The 17,197-nt window shown below is 34.5% G+C and overlaps 1 protein-coding gene across 3 annotated transcripts in view; it reads left to right on the top strand.

Annotated features, from left to right (window-relative positions):
* Window positions 1-16,809, top strand: part of LOC142323184 (uncharacterized) — a 109,294-nt gene extending 92,485 nt beyond the window's left edge. For all 3 annotated transcript variants that reach the window (XM_075362491.1, XM_075362492.1, XM_075362493.1), the window contains 2 exons: window positions 13,254-13,519; window positions 14,929-16,809. In XM_075362491.1, the coding sequence (XP_075218606.1) occupies window positions 13,254-13,519; window positions 14,929-15,043 (381 nt within the window). In that variant the 3' untranslated portion in view covers window positions 15,044-16,809. The remainder of the gene's footprint in view (window positions 1-13,253; window positions 13,520-14,928) is intronic.
* Window positions 16,810-17,197: the final 388 nt, after the last annotated feature.

Below are 17,197 nucleotides of genomic sequence, written 5' to 3'. Positions count from 1 at the left end.
TCATTTTATAAAAGCTTTATTGAAGTTTTACTTAAAACAGGCTGATGTTGAATAGTTTTGAAACTCAGAAGACCTTTGACAAGGTACCACATGATTTACTTATGCAAAACTTGCTCGTTTTGGTGTCAAATATAGTATGTTGTTAGTAAATTGATTAAAGTCTTATCTTTTTGAGTGAAATTTAAAGTAAAGGTGTTGAGTAGGATTTGTAGTATGTATATGCAATATGAAGTATATGCCATCTGGAGTTCTCAGAGTTCCAATTTGGGTCTACTGCTGAATACATAAATATAATTGTAATCGATGAAATTGAAATTATTATTAAAATTTTTAGAAGATCAGCAGATTATCCATAGACAAAAAATCAAATCAACCTTTGTCACCCAAAATAAATGCATTTCATAGAACGATACTTAAAGCGCACAAATATACACAATAATGAAATAGAATTAGGTAAAGAAATAAAATAAATTAAATTTATAGCCAACAAAAATGGATAAAAGGATATTTTTTTAAGAATATTAATAAAACGTATTGAAAATAAAATAAAACTAAATGCTTTATTAATTTCATTTGAAAAAAAAAAACAAGAAATATATATACACCTAGGAAATGTATCATTTATAATTGTATTAAAAAACATTTGCATTTATAGTAGTGAAAATTATAATATATGTTTTAAATCAGTAAATAATTTAACAAAATATAATAAAATTACGTCAAGATAAAGTCAGCAATAGTGGTGTGTATACAATTAATTTTAATGATTGTAGATATTCTGTGAAAAAAGCAATAGGCTATTTAGACAAAGATTTTTAGAACATTTAAAAGTATACAAAAATAAAAAAAGAAAGAATTTTTCAAATGTTGCTGATTACCATATCCGCAAAGAAGTACAATAAAAAATAATCTAGAAATATTAGACTTGAATAGTAATAATAAATTTAAATATTTACAAAAATATTACATTTACTAGCTTTTACCCGCGGCTTCGCTCGCGGTGAACCTTTAAACGAAATACGCGAGCAACTATGTCATGTCGTTCAGTGGCTTTTTGCCCGGACATTAGCTCTTTAGTTACATCCTGCCACGAAGGATTACGGGTAAAAGTTACAAAGAGGTCAGGCCTGCCGTAAGTTCGTACATAAGCGAAAGCGTCTTGAGTGTATTCATGCAGATATCGGGGACTGTTCACAAAAGTAGAAGACAGAATAACCATCTTGCCTATGTCGTTAGGTCTAATATTACCACCTGCGCTAATCGCATCTTGTAGATGAATGTAATTTTCAGCTCGTAATTTCGTCTGGTTTATAGAAATGTAACGAAGGCGTTCGCTCTCTACGTTAATATACATATCTACCAAGAACTGATGAAAGAGTTGCCTTGACCGCGAAAGGAGATTGAAGTCGAGCTCTCGAAGCATCATGTGATACGCGTAAAAATCCATGCAGGAAACTTTTTTATTGGGAACTGGCTGTCTTGTTGTTGGATTAATGACTGGAATATTGAAATGATATCCTGGCTCACCTTTACTGAAAATTAACGGGTACGCAAAGCATCATAAAATTTATGAGTATCAGCTACGCGTTTCAACGTATTATCGCGTGCCTGTAACACTATGTCTCGTGAAGAGCATGGGCACCGGTAACCAAAACAGCAACTTCATTGATCATCGGCGCATTATAACGCCTCTCCTGTTCGCCACGTGGAGTCCGATCAGCATGAATGACCACTATGTAATTATCTGGAGGCCAGTTTTCCATTGCACTTTTAAAGGTATTTACCAACAAATTGTGGCTGTGTAATATTCGTTGAATTTTCAATACTGTATCTCTTTCGACTCCTTCAATATACTGACAACGACGTTTTACTTCATTTTCTTCATCACCCGTAAAATACACCTGCAAAAATTTATGCTGTTCATTATCTGCTGGAAAAAGCGATCCAATTTGATTATATATCGGTCCTTGTACAGTAAAAGTTGGCAAAAATCCGGGCATTCTTATCACTTTATCTACTCCAAAGGATGTCATTTGGAAGCAAGAGTTATACTTTCTGATTTTACTTAAAAATTGCTTCGACTCATCTGTAACATTTAAATATAGAGTTCAAAGGCTCCTCTGGTTCACCAAGTAAAGGAAGCGAAACTTTACCACTGGAACAGCACATTCCAGGAGTTTCATCTTTCCATTTCAAAGCATCGCAATGCTGGCATTTTCTATTCATTGAGCCAATGCCAGTTAAAGAATGCTTATGGTATTCAAGTGAAGGATCTTGAAATCCAGAATTATTAAATACAGACCAATCGTTAGGCATGAAATTTCGACGGCGCGCGATTTGCATTTCTGCATGAACGATTCTTCTCGCCTGCGATTGTTCTGGAGTTTCTCTCGCTCTTATAGCCTGCTGTTCAGCTTGTCTTTCTAAACGAATTTGTGTTTGAATTGGCGTTTCAACTGCTCTTAAGGTAGCTTGGCGTTCAGCTTGCTCATCTAACCTTTCTTGTCTATGAGAAGTTGTTTCACCAGCCCTCAAAGCACATTGTCGCCTCGCTTGTTGTTGTCGTCTTAGTTCTACGTGAACGGAAGATTCTTGAGTTCGAGCAACTTTTGCCGCCCGAGCCCGTGATGAATCCCTGGACAGGTTAGATTTGCGCTTCCAAGGCATTTTAGAAAAAAAAAACACAGTAAAAACTGAAAATAGCGTTAGAAGTAAAACAATAAACAGGCACCTAACCTCAAAAACTGGAAAAGTTTTAGTATTGCTTAGAAGTGACAAAAGAATAACTATAAATATAGAAGGATTCGAAACAGCAGAAGCACTATACTCAATTGAATAGTGACTTAACCGTCAATATTACAGTGTTGGATCGGCACTTTCATTTACCTACTGGAACGCCAGATGGCGTTGAATTTGGTCAAATTTATTGTCGGACAATCAAACCTACCAATATAAATTTTTTTACCCTCCCGAAAAAATATTGTTTTTTTTTTACTAAAAAGTGTCCTATGTCCTTCGCAATACCTTTGAGAATATGTGTACGAAGTTTCATGATGATTGGTTGAGTAGTTTCTGTGTGAAAGCGTAACAAACAAACAAACTCACATTCACATTTATAATATTAGTAAGGATAAACACAAAACATTAACACACACACTTATATATGAACTAGTCAATTTTGAACATTAATTATTTCAACTAGCTCACAATTTTAATAGACTGTGTAATTAATATTTAATTCGGTATTCGCCGGTTTAGATTTAGTTTCAACAATTGATACGATTTTAAAACTGGGCGAAATAAAAATAATCGCGACCGGCATTGCTATATCGCTGCCTAAAAAGTATGAAGGGCAAATAAGGCCTAGATCGGGTATGGCGATGAGCTATGGCATTACAGTTGTGAATTCACCGGGCACGGTCGATGCTGAATATCGTGGTGAAATTAAAATCGGTCTTCTAAATTTGGGCGATAAAGAGTTTACGGTGCAGAGGGGGATGAGAATCGCGCAAATGGTAATATCCGAATACAATCGCATATCGTGAATGGAAAGCGAAACATTAGATGAAACCGAACGTAATGATAAGGGTTTTGGTTCGACTGGTCTGAGACAATAATCTGTTAATTCGTATGAATGAACTACATATAGATACATTTATCATCAAGCCAGCTGTTTGAAAATCTTTATTTACATTAACATTGAATGTAATGTTTATTTATTTTAACGTTGAATATATTTTATTTTTTTGTTACATTCCACGTATATGAAATTGTTTTTGCAAATGTTCAGTAATATTTACAATAAAGAATCATTAACTTGAAAAAAGATGCTCGCAAAAGAGGGTGAGATATGTGAATTTGTCTGTTTTTACAGACAAATTAAAGTTACATATTACAGCCCTAGTTACATATTACATATTACAGCCTTAGTTACATATTATGCAGCCTTTTGGCTGCATAATATGTAACTTTTCTCTAGAATTGGACTAAGTCGCCTGCTGCTCGCTGATTGGCTACTCTGCTAGAAGGAACCATCTATATCTACTTCCCTCATCATTAGTTAATAAAACATATTCTTTTTAAAAATCACACATTAAAATTAAAAAATTTAAATTGTAAACATATAAAAATATGTAGTCATAAAAGTTAGAAAGGTTAAAAATGTTTACTATATGTGACTAACCACACATACAGTACTGTACTAAAATATATTGAATTTTTATTTAAATTATATAAATGTGCTGTTATCTAAAGCGGTTTTGATAAGAAAGTCATTATCAAATTCTGACTGTATTAATCAAATTAAACTTTTTATATTTTTAAAATTAAACAGAAGTTTAATTTTTCTAAAATTATTACAATATTACAATATTTAATCATTATTCATATTATTTAATCATTTTTCTAAAATATTTAATTTTTTATTATTATTATTATCAAATCCTTTTATAATTTCTATTATATATAAATTTGTATCCGAATCGGTGATTGAATGTTTCTTGATTATTAAATGGTCTGCAAGATTGAAGAAACCTAACTTGTTTTTATAAGATCTAAAATGTTGTGCAAACCTTGCCCTAAAGGATCTACTAGTTTTCCCAATATAAATTTTGTTACAATCATTGCATGTTATTTTATCGATACCATACAAATTATTGGGATCATTATCATTATTATGGATTTTTAAATATTTTGTTATACAATTATATGCTCTATAAGCTATTTTATATTTTTTATCATTGTAAACATTAACCAAATTTTCAGTAATGTTGTTAGTGTAGGAATATCTTATTTCAAAATTTCTACAATACTTTTATTATTTATAGGTATCAATGTTGTTTCATTATTAGATTTTAATTTTTGCTTTTTATGAATATTATTTAATTAATGACAGGTTATATACAATTTTTACTGCAATACATTTTATAATAGCTATTTCTAACCCTAGTTTTTATTTATTATGTATGTAATGTATTGCTCTATTTAACATATTTGTAAATGTAATAATTTTGTGCACCAAAGGATGATTCAAATTTCTGTTAATAATTATTTTATTAGTTGTTGGTTTCCTATATGCATATGTTATTATTACATATATTTTATTACTTTTACTAATTCCTATATCAACATCTAAAAAAATTATTTTTCTGTATTTGTCAGTTTCGAAGTTTTGGTAGTTTGGATAATCCTACCATAATAATTTAAAATTTACCTTCGAAACCAGGCCATGATTTACATTTATGTTCTTCAGTAACATCATTCTTGATCCTAGACTGATATTTAAAACTGTGAGAATTCCTCCAGTTTTGTTTGGATCAGTAGGTATGAAGTCTTGCTTTGGTTTTTGTCCATAATTCTTTGCTTCCACGGACACACTCACAGCCACAATATCGTAGAATTTGGATGATTTAGCCAACTCAGTAGTCATTGCTGAATTGTGTACCTTCTTTGTGGTTGGAAAATATGCACACATTTGCCATCCACGAATAATCTACCGAAGGAACTCTGCGATGATCTACAATTTCTAGCCGATACATTATAAATTGTCCAACTCGAAAATTATTTAATATATATCTACAAAAGTGGTGTAGTTTGCCTGCCCACATTTTGCAGTAACTCACAGAAGCTAAACAGTTCCACAGGTTTACTTTAGATGATAAGATTTGTGGCTGCTTGAAACAATAGCCACCACCAACAGTTTTGGATACAGGCAACAGCTGCATCAGATCACTGAACAAAATAATATTGACACCTCCAAATTAAGCATCACTTATTTTGAGCTGCTGTAATCTAAAGTAGATTTCCTAAGCGTTGTGTAGGGTACCATTGAAATCTCATCAATGAGCCAATTGATGTACTTCCACTTCAGTCTTCCTTTGAAGACACTCACCAATAAGTAAACGAAGAGTTGTCATCTTGCCTTTTTCAATAGGAAGAGTAAAAGTAGAGTGCAAGGTGTTACGTCCAATCAGTCTTGCGACGACTCCTGTTGATGCCATCACTGAAAGAGCTCTACCCTGTAGCGCATGAGTGAGGCGATGTATCTGTTCAATAATTGGTTTCAGAGTGAAAGTTTTGCCGGTGCCAGCTCCTTATGTCACAAATAGACATTATGGCTCAATATTGTTGTCATAACAGAGTAGTCTTTCAGAAATGATCTTGAACAGTTCTTGTTGCTAAAAATTCATAGAATTGACAACTGTAGCATACTGCTGGTCTGTTATTTTCTGCATGTCAGGTTCACCAATTACATTAGCATCATTGGTGAGAATACCTCATCGTCATCTTCCTCGAGTAAATTTTGCCCAATAATTTCACCTACATTCATTTCATCTATATCAGCATTCAAATTAATGCCATTAGCCAGGTTTCCAGCAATGACAAGCTAGAGCTTGCTGGATTTCCTGCTTCTATCTAACCATTTCTTCCGCGCTGTGTCTACCTTGCATCGGTCTCAGTGAGTTTTTTTTGCAAGAAATGCCTGTTTGTTGCTGCTGTACTCTTCCAACAATTTGGTCTCTGAATGGAAAGGGATGTGAGTTACCAAGAGAGAATAAAAGTAATCTTCTGTATCTGAGTTTGGCATGTAGTACCTGGTCTGCAAGATGGCTGGCCAGTTATGATTCTTCATTCTTCCCTGGTTATCAAGTAGAGTGATGTATTGCTGTTGCACTTCATTCTCTGGAGCTTTTTTGTAGGTATCATCATCCTGAGTGACCTCTAAGAAATCATTGCGCGTAACAGCCTCGTACCAGACAGTGAACTCATGCAAACTCAATTCCTCAAGAGTATGTGGCCTGGCTACACATCTGTTGAAAATATTTCAATACGATTCACCTACACCATCATCAATTCTAAGCATCTGGTATCTTAAATCAGGACAGCAGGAATTAACAAAGACCACTTTTCCTGAAGAGTCTCGCATTTTAATATAGCACAAGTGCACTGCGACCTCACATGCTGACACTTCTGTGTGGTTAAAATAGAATTTTGAATTGCAAACACTTGTTTTGCCATACTGTCTCTCTTTTCTTGGACTCTCCGAATGTCTTCCCGAATATTCCCAGAAACTTCAGGCTCCGATTTGGAAATATATTTAGAAATATGATATGCGATTCCTATGGCAGAGCCGCAGAGCTGAATGTCCATGTTAGCCTTTCAAATCCGTAATATCTGCGCGTTGTTCACATTTTATTCCTCCTCTTCTCTCCATAACATGTAGAAGCTTTCACCGTTCTTTGTCATCTCATCATCGAGTATTCGGTTCCTTTCTGATACCGGCCTTGGGAAACCAAACCTACAGTAAATTTTATTATTTTTATAACATGTCTGTGTATTCTTATGGGTTTGCAAGCAGGAGACTAGTAAATTCAGGATCATTATCTGGTTGGTACACACAGATCGGAGTCTTTAGAGGCAATGGTTTTGTGGCTCTCAAGTTAACTGACTACGTCCTGATATCGGCATACATTTCCCCTAACTCGGGGACGATAGACTTCTGTGCATTTATAGACGAGTTGGAAGAATTCGTCAGAAGATGCCGTAAGCCTATCAAATTAATGGGAGACCTCAACTCAGAAAGCTGTGAATTGGGAGGCAAGGTATCGACAGGATGTGGATATTCCATGGCCATGTTCACGGCGGTAGGACTCGTTGCATGCAACAGGGGTCATGTCCCCACATACATTGGTCGGAAGAGAGGTTCGATTGTAGATGTAACGATGGCATCAGAAAGAATAATACTAATGATTAATGATCGGCATGTGGAGCAGGAAGAGCTCTCCACCGAACATAATGCTATCATATCCGTGGCTGAATGTGCCTAGCCAGGATATGCCAGAACCCCCTGCTGGAAGCCCATGGAGCGTGAGGCCAGAGACGTGGCCGATGAGGTCTCGAACATGTTTGACAAAAACACTCAAATACTGCTCCGGAAAGGCTCTCAGAGTATTTGCAAAATGCCTGTAGACGCGTCGGACAACAAGACAGACCGGGCAAACGTTGAATCTACTGGTGGTCTTGTGTAATGGCAAAAAATAAAGCTGCAGCTTTCGCTGCGAGAAGGAGAATGCAACAGGACTCACGACGAAACGGAAGGGTAGACAAGAGAATGAGGGAAGAAAATCGTAATGTAAGAGGGGCATTGACTGCTGCAATTAGGGTTGCTAAGCTTAAGGCTTGGGAGGAGCTTATTGCTGAGCTTAACGCGGACCCCTGGGGGGCGCCTACAAGATGGTAATGGATCGGTTTGGTAGGCCAGCTCTCTCCCTTTCTGGCGAGGTGGCGCTCCAGATAGTAGAATAACTCTTTCCGGTTATGGAGTCAGATTGGAGTGTTATTCCGGTGGAGCATGACAAGAGGTTCTCTATAGAGGAACTGAAGAGTGTGGGGAATACGTTAAATCCAAATAAGAGTCCGGGGCCAGACTTGGTACCCGGCAAAATAGTTAAGGAGATAGTGGCTCAGCATCCCTGGACTGTGCTCAACGCGTTTAATCTAGCTCTTGAGAATATATGTTTTCCAGTTGCTGGAAAGAAGCCCGATTAGTTTTAGTACCAAAGAAGAAAGGCACAGATCAAGACAGGGTCTCATATAGGTTCATATGCTTATTGAACACAATTGAAAAATTATTTGAACGGTTAATCATTGAAAGACAATGGGCAGAGCTGGAGATGATGAGCGGATTATCACCTAAGCAGTAGGCTTCGTGAAGGGAAGCTCTACGGTCGACGTGTTGAAATACGTATTCAGCTGGTCAGCAGATAGAGCAGATGGTTCCTGTCATCGAAGGAGGATCCCGCTTGCGGTCTTCTCAGACGTCAGGAATGCTTTCGGTAGCCTCCCCTGGCCTATGATAAACGAGGTATTGAGAGAGACGAACTTTAGTGATTACCTCAGTAGTATCATAAACTCCTACTTGCACCACAGGAAAATGCATATTAGTACAGAAGAAGGACATATTTCGGTGGAAATATTCTAGGGAATTCCACAGAGGTCGGTCATTGGGCTACTCCTGTGGAACTTAGCATTTGACGGTGTCCGGACGATACAGTTCGAAGGTGACATAGAACTTGTAGCTTATGCAGATGGCTTAGTTGTATTATTTGCTGGAAGGACGAGCAAGAAGTGGACGATCACGCCGCTGCTACGATAGATAAAATACAGAGATGGCTAGCGGAGAGAGGACTAACATTGGCGCCAACGAAGTCCTCAGCGATCGCTTTTACTGGTAGAAGGAGAATCAGAGACATAATGGTCAGAATAGGCGATACTGTCATTCCCGCATCTAGATCTGTTAAATAGACATGTTAGGCGTGTGGTTGCAGACGAGCAGATTACATACAGAAATAGTACTCAGATAACACCTGAAATATTCCAAAATATAGTTAAAGAAGAGATGGCGAACATACCGAGGAGAAATAATATTAAACATAATATGGTCTACTGGTGGTCCAGGGAAATAGAGGAACAGCGTAGAATTATGCAAAGACACAAGAGGACGGCCCAGAGGTTGCGAGCTAGAGTTGGTTCGGAAATAGGATGTAACATTGCGACAGAGCAATATAGGCAAGCGAGAAAGACGCTTAACTTCCTCATAAAGCAGGCCAAAAGAAGGAAATGGTTAGAACTATGCGAGGAGTTGAATGCTGATCCGTGGGGAAAGGCTTTCAAAATAGTAACCAAGCGGCTTGGGAGACAAGCTCCGACACTGAATGAAGAAACGGCTGCGTTGCAGATCAGAAAGTTATTCCCCAGAACGGAGGAGCAATATAATAGAGAGGTGATAGAATGCCAGGGAGGAAGATTTACACAAAAAGAGGTCATGGAAGCTATAAATAAATTAAAAAATAAGAAAAGCCCCGGCCCAGATGGCATCCCAGCGGCCATCATTAAGATAATAGCTAGGATCGTACCTTGGGAAATAGTCGATGTAGCCAGCTACGGCCTACGAAATAGAAGCTTCCCTGAATGCTAGAAGGAAGCAAGAACAGTCTTCCTCCCAAAGGCAGGACAAATTCAAGAGAACACAGCATATAGACCGATTACGCTCATAAATAATATGGGAAAAGTAGTTGAAAGGTTGTTAAAAAATAGACTTAGAGAGGAAATAGAGGAAAAACAATGTCTACATCCGGAACAATACGGATTTAGAAAGGGACGGTCCACGGTGACCGCAGTCGAGAAGGTAAAAAACTGGGCATTAAATTGCAGAAGCGGTACATGGAGGACTAGAAAAATCCCCATGATCATAATGCTTGATGTTAGAAACGCATTTGGTACGGTCCCCTGGACAGCCATCATTGAGGCGCTTCAAGCCATGCAAATAAGTAAGTACTTAGTAAATCAGATAGATCAATATCTGCAAAATAGGTTCATAGAGGTCAAAACCCTAGAAAGGAAAGCCATATTTCAGGTATTCGGAGGGGTGCCGCAGGGATCTGTCCTTGGCCCAACCTTATGGAATGTTTTCTATGATAAAATCTTCAGGCTGAACTACCCCGAAGGGGTATCGATAGTAGGATACGCGGATGATATCGCAATATTAGTAGAAGACAGAGATATTAATGAACTGGAGAACAAGGCAAACCAAGCGCTTAGAACAATAGATGAATGGATGTAGGATAACAAATTAGAAATAGTTCCTAATAAATCCTGTTGCCTGGTCCTCTCGGGTAGAAGACCATTAAGAAGTGTGAATCTAAATATCAGAGGACAGAGAATTGGTGAAGTAAAAGAAACAAAATACTTGGGGGTACTTCTGGACAAAAGTTTAAGGTTCAGCAAGCATATTGATATGATTTGTGGGAGTGTTACTCCTGCTGTAAAGGGATTAGGAGGATTATTTCAAAACCACGGCACACCTAAAATGGTTATTCGAAGATTGATAACCGCGGCTATCACTTCGGCGGTACTGTATGCGGCTCCCATATGGGGGGCGGCAATGAACATACAGCGAAATAAAAAGAAGTTGAGAAGTGTCCATAGACTGGCATTGCTGCGTGTAGCTGCTAGTTACTGTACGGTATCGTATTACGCGCTGTGCGTACTGACCGGGGTCCTACCCATAGACCTTCAGATAAAAGTCAGAACCCTCAGACACAGCGGTATGTCGAAAGAAGAGATGGAAGGGATTATAGAACAAGAATGGCAAGAAGAGTGGGCAGGGTCCAGAGTGGGAGAATGGACCAGACGCCTAATCCCTAATATTAAAACCTGGAATAACAATAGACTCGGAGATGTCAATTTTTACATGACACAATTATTGTCGGGGCACGGCTCTTTCGGTCAGTATCTGTATAGGATCGGGAAGAGAGCCACCCCGCAGTGCATCTATTGCCCAGAGAACGACGATGCCGAACATACGTTGTTCATATGTCCAGGATGGGCCGTTAACAGAGGTCAAATAGTAATTAATGGTCTTACACCAGAAAATCTCATAAACTGGTTGGGGTACAACAATGAGAACTGGGAATGGTTCCGCAGGTTCGCCGGGGAGGTCCTGCGGGCCAAAGAGGATGAAGACAGAAGAATGGGAGTATAAACAGTAGGGTAGGGCGGACAGTCACTCCATGGAGGGCCTGTACGCCTTAGTGTGCGGGTACCTGAGAAGGGGGTGAACTCCAGGGGAGTTTGAGTTTGGGTTAAAATAAAAGACCAAGTCCCGGTCGGCGGGGTCGTCCCTGCGGGAGCCTAGGCTCTTTGTGGGGTCGGCGCTGACGATTAGAGGCCAAAGGCGTAAAGACCGAGTCCCGGTTCCCTGCTGAGGCGCTGGGGGACGGCATAGCCGGACCTTGGCTCTAAAGCGGGGGATTAGAGGCAAAAACAAAAGATACGAGACCGGGGAGGCCAACCTGCCGTGCCGGACGTATATCCGGCGGGTGGGGGACGCCTCCTTTGAGAGTAAAAGGACACTCTCCCCGACTGAGTATACTTAATTGGATATCCGGTCGGGGAGAGTAGAAAAAAAAAAAACAAAAAAAACATTACATACAGAAGTATGTATGTATTTACAGTAAGTAAAAAGGGATGGATCACATTATTGGTGTCCAGGATGCAATTATGATATGGATCCTGCTTGCTATCACAGTTTAGAGCATTATTATAGGCCTCTGCAGAGGGGAAAAGGAAGAGGGATTCAAGTGATATATCAGACTAATTTTGGGCATGGGACGATGGCATAAAAAATTTCACATTTATTTACAGTGCTTAGTAATTAGTTAATTTTTTTTGTACCCATATCTACATAAAAAATGCTACAATTTGTATGTAATGAAGTCTTAGTTATTTAATATAAAAGTTTTGTAATTAATTTCAAAAACTAATAATAGTGTTTGTAAAATTTAAATTTATGAAGATAAATCATCAAAGAAAATTAAGGTAAGCCAAATTTTTTTACTATAAATTATATAATGTGTTCAGTTTCATATGTAACGTCTTGTGTTCTGATTGTATATTTTTTTGATAATACACTGCATGGCCCTGAAAAATGACTTCCCACTTCCAGGTTGTACTAATATCACTGATGGGGTTAAATTAAAAGAGATATATCTGTTCATGTTTTGTGCTAGTAATTATGCACTGGTGTACTCCCTGATTCTGATAAATCAAAATTATTGTTTTTAGTAACTATGCACGATATCTTCTGACAAAATTTGTTTTTAATGTTTTAGTTAAAAAATAAGTCATAAATATTGACTGAATACATTGCAATTTAGCTATAGGAATTTCTGTTCTATAACTTTGAAAGTAGATAATAAATAAATAAATACTGCTAAAGTGAAAAAAAATCTAAGATTATAGCAGCATAGTACACATTCACATGGAAAAAAATATTTCTGCTTTGACATATCCTGAAAGAGAAAAATAACCATTCACCTCCCAATTTCTTGAAGTCTGTTGTGTTTTATTTGAACATTATTAAATGACAGTTTCCTTACCTCTGCAAATATATTGATTATATTATTTCTGTTGTACAATATGAGGGGATTGCATTCATTCATGCTATAATACTATCAGTTCTTAGTTCAGTAAAAGAAAATTATATAAATAATAAGCAAATAACAGGTGTGTTTTGCCATCAAAACTACCATTTTATTATTGATAATGAAGCTAAAGGTTTAATTATGAACTGTTTCTTTGAAGCTGCTGTATTTGTGTGTCAAATTTTGCTTGTAGTAGATTTTAAATGATGTAATGTGAGTAATGACTGTACTTATGTAACATTACTATGACTATAATATTTTATTTCACAGGTTTTTGATCCCTTGTCACCTAGTAATTATATGGAAGTCAGTATGAACCCAGCACGATGGCTCCAGTTACATATGAATAAACCTAATATGAAATTTATATTAGTAGCACATGAGCAAGCAATATTAAGAGAAAAGGCTTGGTTAAAAGATCAGAAATTAATTCTTGAAAACCAGCACTACTTAGATGATGTATTTCTTTGTGCATTATCTTCATTGTACAACAATCCTAAGCTAATAAATAATTATTCACGCCTCTTTATCATTAGGTAATTCTAGTTTTGAGGTTTTCAAATATTTATGTATTTTAAGATGAGGTGAAAGTGAGTGAAAGACAATGAAAGATTGAGAAATGAACAGAGAAACTTTTCTTAGCACCCGTACACATTAATATTCCTACTGAACAATAAGTTTTCCAGCAACATTTTTGTTTATATGTTAAAAAAAGATGATCCCATGATAAGAACAGCAAGACAAAGAAGATAATACTTTAAAATTAATAAAAAGTATTAACAACTCATTTTCAATGGAAATTGTTTTTTAGCATAGTTAATCAGCAGCTCTTCCTAGAGAATGAGTGAAAAGACAAACTATATAATTAGTCATGCAAATCTTCTGGAAGAACTATTTGGGTGTTATTTGAAAGCAAGTTAGTTACAATTTTGAATCATTTTAACCTTCTCGTGGTTGCATTTAAAATTGAATCGTATATTTTGTATAAAACACTTTTTCATTAAATTACAATATTTTTTTGTTAAAATAAACAATAATTGCAAAAAAGAGATGAATAATTAGTGATAATAGGTAATATAAGTACAAGATTTTTAAATAAACATTTTTTAAAAGTTAAGTTTTATTCAGTATTTCTATAAAGTATATCAAATTTTAAAAGAGAATGAAATATTTTTCAAAATTATTTTGTTTACATTTTAGAAGTGCTTGATGAATAATACAGATAACCAGGATTTTTTTTTCACAATCTTAATTAAATAATTCTTGGAGTACCCAAGAAATATTCTAGATTTTGATAATCTGAGATTGTAAAATCACATTGAATAAAAAATTACTTGTTCTTTTAATTATTGACTAATGAAAATCCTATTTTTAATGTTTTTGTTATATTCAGAAGTTTCAGTGTAACTTAAAAGAATCCTGGTTTATACTTAATTAGAGCGTTTACAAAAATTGTCAGTCTCACTTTGGTATGGTAAAAATATTTACAAACAGGATATTTTTCTCCTGAATTATTATTTTTTTCTGCTCTTTTAACATAATACTAATTACCTATCTTGACTGTCACTCATAAAAAAAAAATTGTATATCTTAATTGCATATTTAACAAAAACCTATTACATTCAAGTGACCATTGTCATTCTCAATGTATTGCGTATTTATAACTTATTTTAACAGAAAAACGTTCAATACTTGTTTGTTTTATTTTATTGTTTCATATTAGTACTATAACTTGCTGGTACAAATTTTTTTCTTTTTTTTTAAATGAAGGATGGTAGAGAAATTTAACCTTCATGTTCGTTTATTCCAATAAAATTCATGTGTTTCAGTTAGGAATCAAATATTATGTTTGTTAGAGATAATTTTTTTTTATCTCTAATGCCAATATAAATGGGTTAATATATTGAATATAAATTAAAGTCAATTTTATTTTTTATCTTTGCAGTTTTGGATCAGATTTGAGTTGCACAGATGATTGTTCTTACTTTAAAAGTCTTGTTCAGACAAGATTCAATCTTTGGAATCAATATGAACGATTACTCTATGAACTTTTACAATAGATAATTTACAATAAATTTTTCTAAGGCAAGTATATTCACTGTTTAACACAATTTGTAGTTTCAATCTTTTAGAATATTGTCACTGAGAAAATTTTCTGTACTTTCTCTTTATTGTTTACAAAAATTTGATCATTTAACTTGTTCAGTTTACGAGTATTTTGGGCTTTCAAGATTAATTTTTTTTTCTTTTACAAGAATGAGTTCGTAACTTTTAAACATGTTCCAACCTGCAAATTTTATTTTATTTTTTTTTTAATTTACTTTATTTCTGATTTCTGTATCTCAGGTTAGTTATCTTTAAAATAATTTTGCTAGAAAGACTGTGACTAAAAGACCTCTTTAGACCTAAAAGAAAATATACTTTTTGCATAAGGTTTTTCTTCTGAATTCTAATATTTGCCTTCAAAATATTTCATCAATTAAATACAATTTGTAATAACACTTTACACCTTTTTTTACAGATTGTCATATTAAAACAAAATGTACTATTCCTTTACAGACTCGTAAATTGTAACATTTCTGTCTATGTCAATTTTAGTTATCTAAAAAACAAGATATGTTATGAATTGTATTATACCAACTGAGTGTTTAGCTGAGTATTTTATTTGAAACATGCACACTGTTGATTGAAAATATAGATTTTTAATAAAAATGATAAAAGATGACTTAAAACTCTGAAGATGTTGAAAAAAGTATACAGCAGATGAAATGAACATAAAAAGTAAAAAATTCTATGAAAAACATACCTTCTTCAAGAATGAAGTATATATTTGAAGTAAAAAGAGTTTGCAAGATGTACAAACTAAAAATTGCTAAAAATAATGAGGAAAAAGGGCACATGTTAAATTTATTAATTAAAAAAAAAAAGAAGGTCGGTTGGGATACTGTTAAAGAAGGATGTGTTTACTAATAAATGTATTAAAACTTATTATGTTTGGAAGTAGAAGATAAGTGAGAATACATCAATTAAGTAATGACATAAGATTGAAAATACTAATTGACAAAGACCTGGTGGAAGATATATAAAAACTTTGATGTAGCTTGTAAGTTGACGTATGCTAAAAACTGCAAAGAAAATAGCTTAAAAAAGATTTAACGTATTTGATATCTCATAGACAATTATTCTTTCTGTAAAAATTGAATGTATACCAAATATTTTGATGTTTTATCAAGAAGCATATTACTGGATATCCATGATGTTAAATTGTAATAAATTTTAATTCCAACTTAAGTACCAGCAAAAAACCATATATTTCATTAATTGTCCTGAATTTAGTTATCAGTTTTCTGTAACTACAGGAAAAGTAGTAGTTCTCTTAAGCCCTTTAGATACACCTATATTATTGGACTGATTCTACCTGTAATATATGATGTTTGACTGCTTATCTTAAAAAAAAATAAACTACAGTGGACTTATTGATCTCTGTGTGAACATTACCACAATAATTGGAATATCATTCTCAGAACTTCGTTTCTTTTTAATTTGATTCCATTTTTTTTTTCAACCTTCAGTTAAATGTTCTTTACAAATATCTGAATTATTTTATAGAATGCAGTATTTTATTTTAATATTTAACAATTTTAAATTGAATTAGAATTTTTAATTAAAGGATATTTGGTGGATTAATAATTCAAGATGTTTAAAATGTCAACATTTTACTATAAGATATTGATGCTCAATTATGTATATTATACTTTTTATTTTCACAAAGTGATAATTATTTTTATGTATTTACAGGATTTATAATTTTTGTATTGACTTTAAATTTATGAAATAAAAATAATTATTAATAGGTGATAGTCTTGTTTCTTCTAGTATTTGTTTAGATTTATTTTGATAAATCTTTTCAAGTAATTAATATGTGTAATTTATGTACATAATCATACTTGAATCTTTTAAATAATCTGATAAAAACTTTTCTATCATGGCATCATCATTACCACGATAAGATGCTTTCCTGTGGGAAAATACTAGCACTAGCTTTTCTACGCAAGAGGTTGATAGTTTGATACCCATCTAATCTGATTATTATATTTTAATGCTAACAATTCCTCAATATTATCTCTGGCTTCTATTTTATTGTTGAGTTTTAATTAAGTCCTGAAGATGTATGAATATTACAAGTTACAGATACTAAATTTGGGTTATGGACC

Source organism: Lycorma delicatula, chromosome 4 (assembly GCF_047948215.1).
Source record: "Lycorma delicatula isolate Av1 chromosome 4, ASM4794821v1, whole genome shotgun sequence".
NCBI classification, from domain to species: Eukaryota; Metazoa; Arthropoda; class Insecta; order Hemiptera; family Fulgoridae; genus Lycorma; species Lycorma delicatula.
The sequence above is the reverse complement of the archived record's forward strand: the minus strand, read 5'-3'. Positions and strand labels throughout refer to the sequence as shown.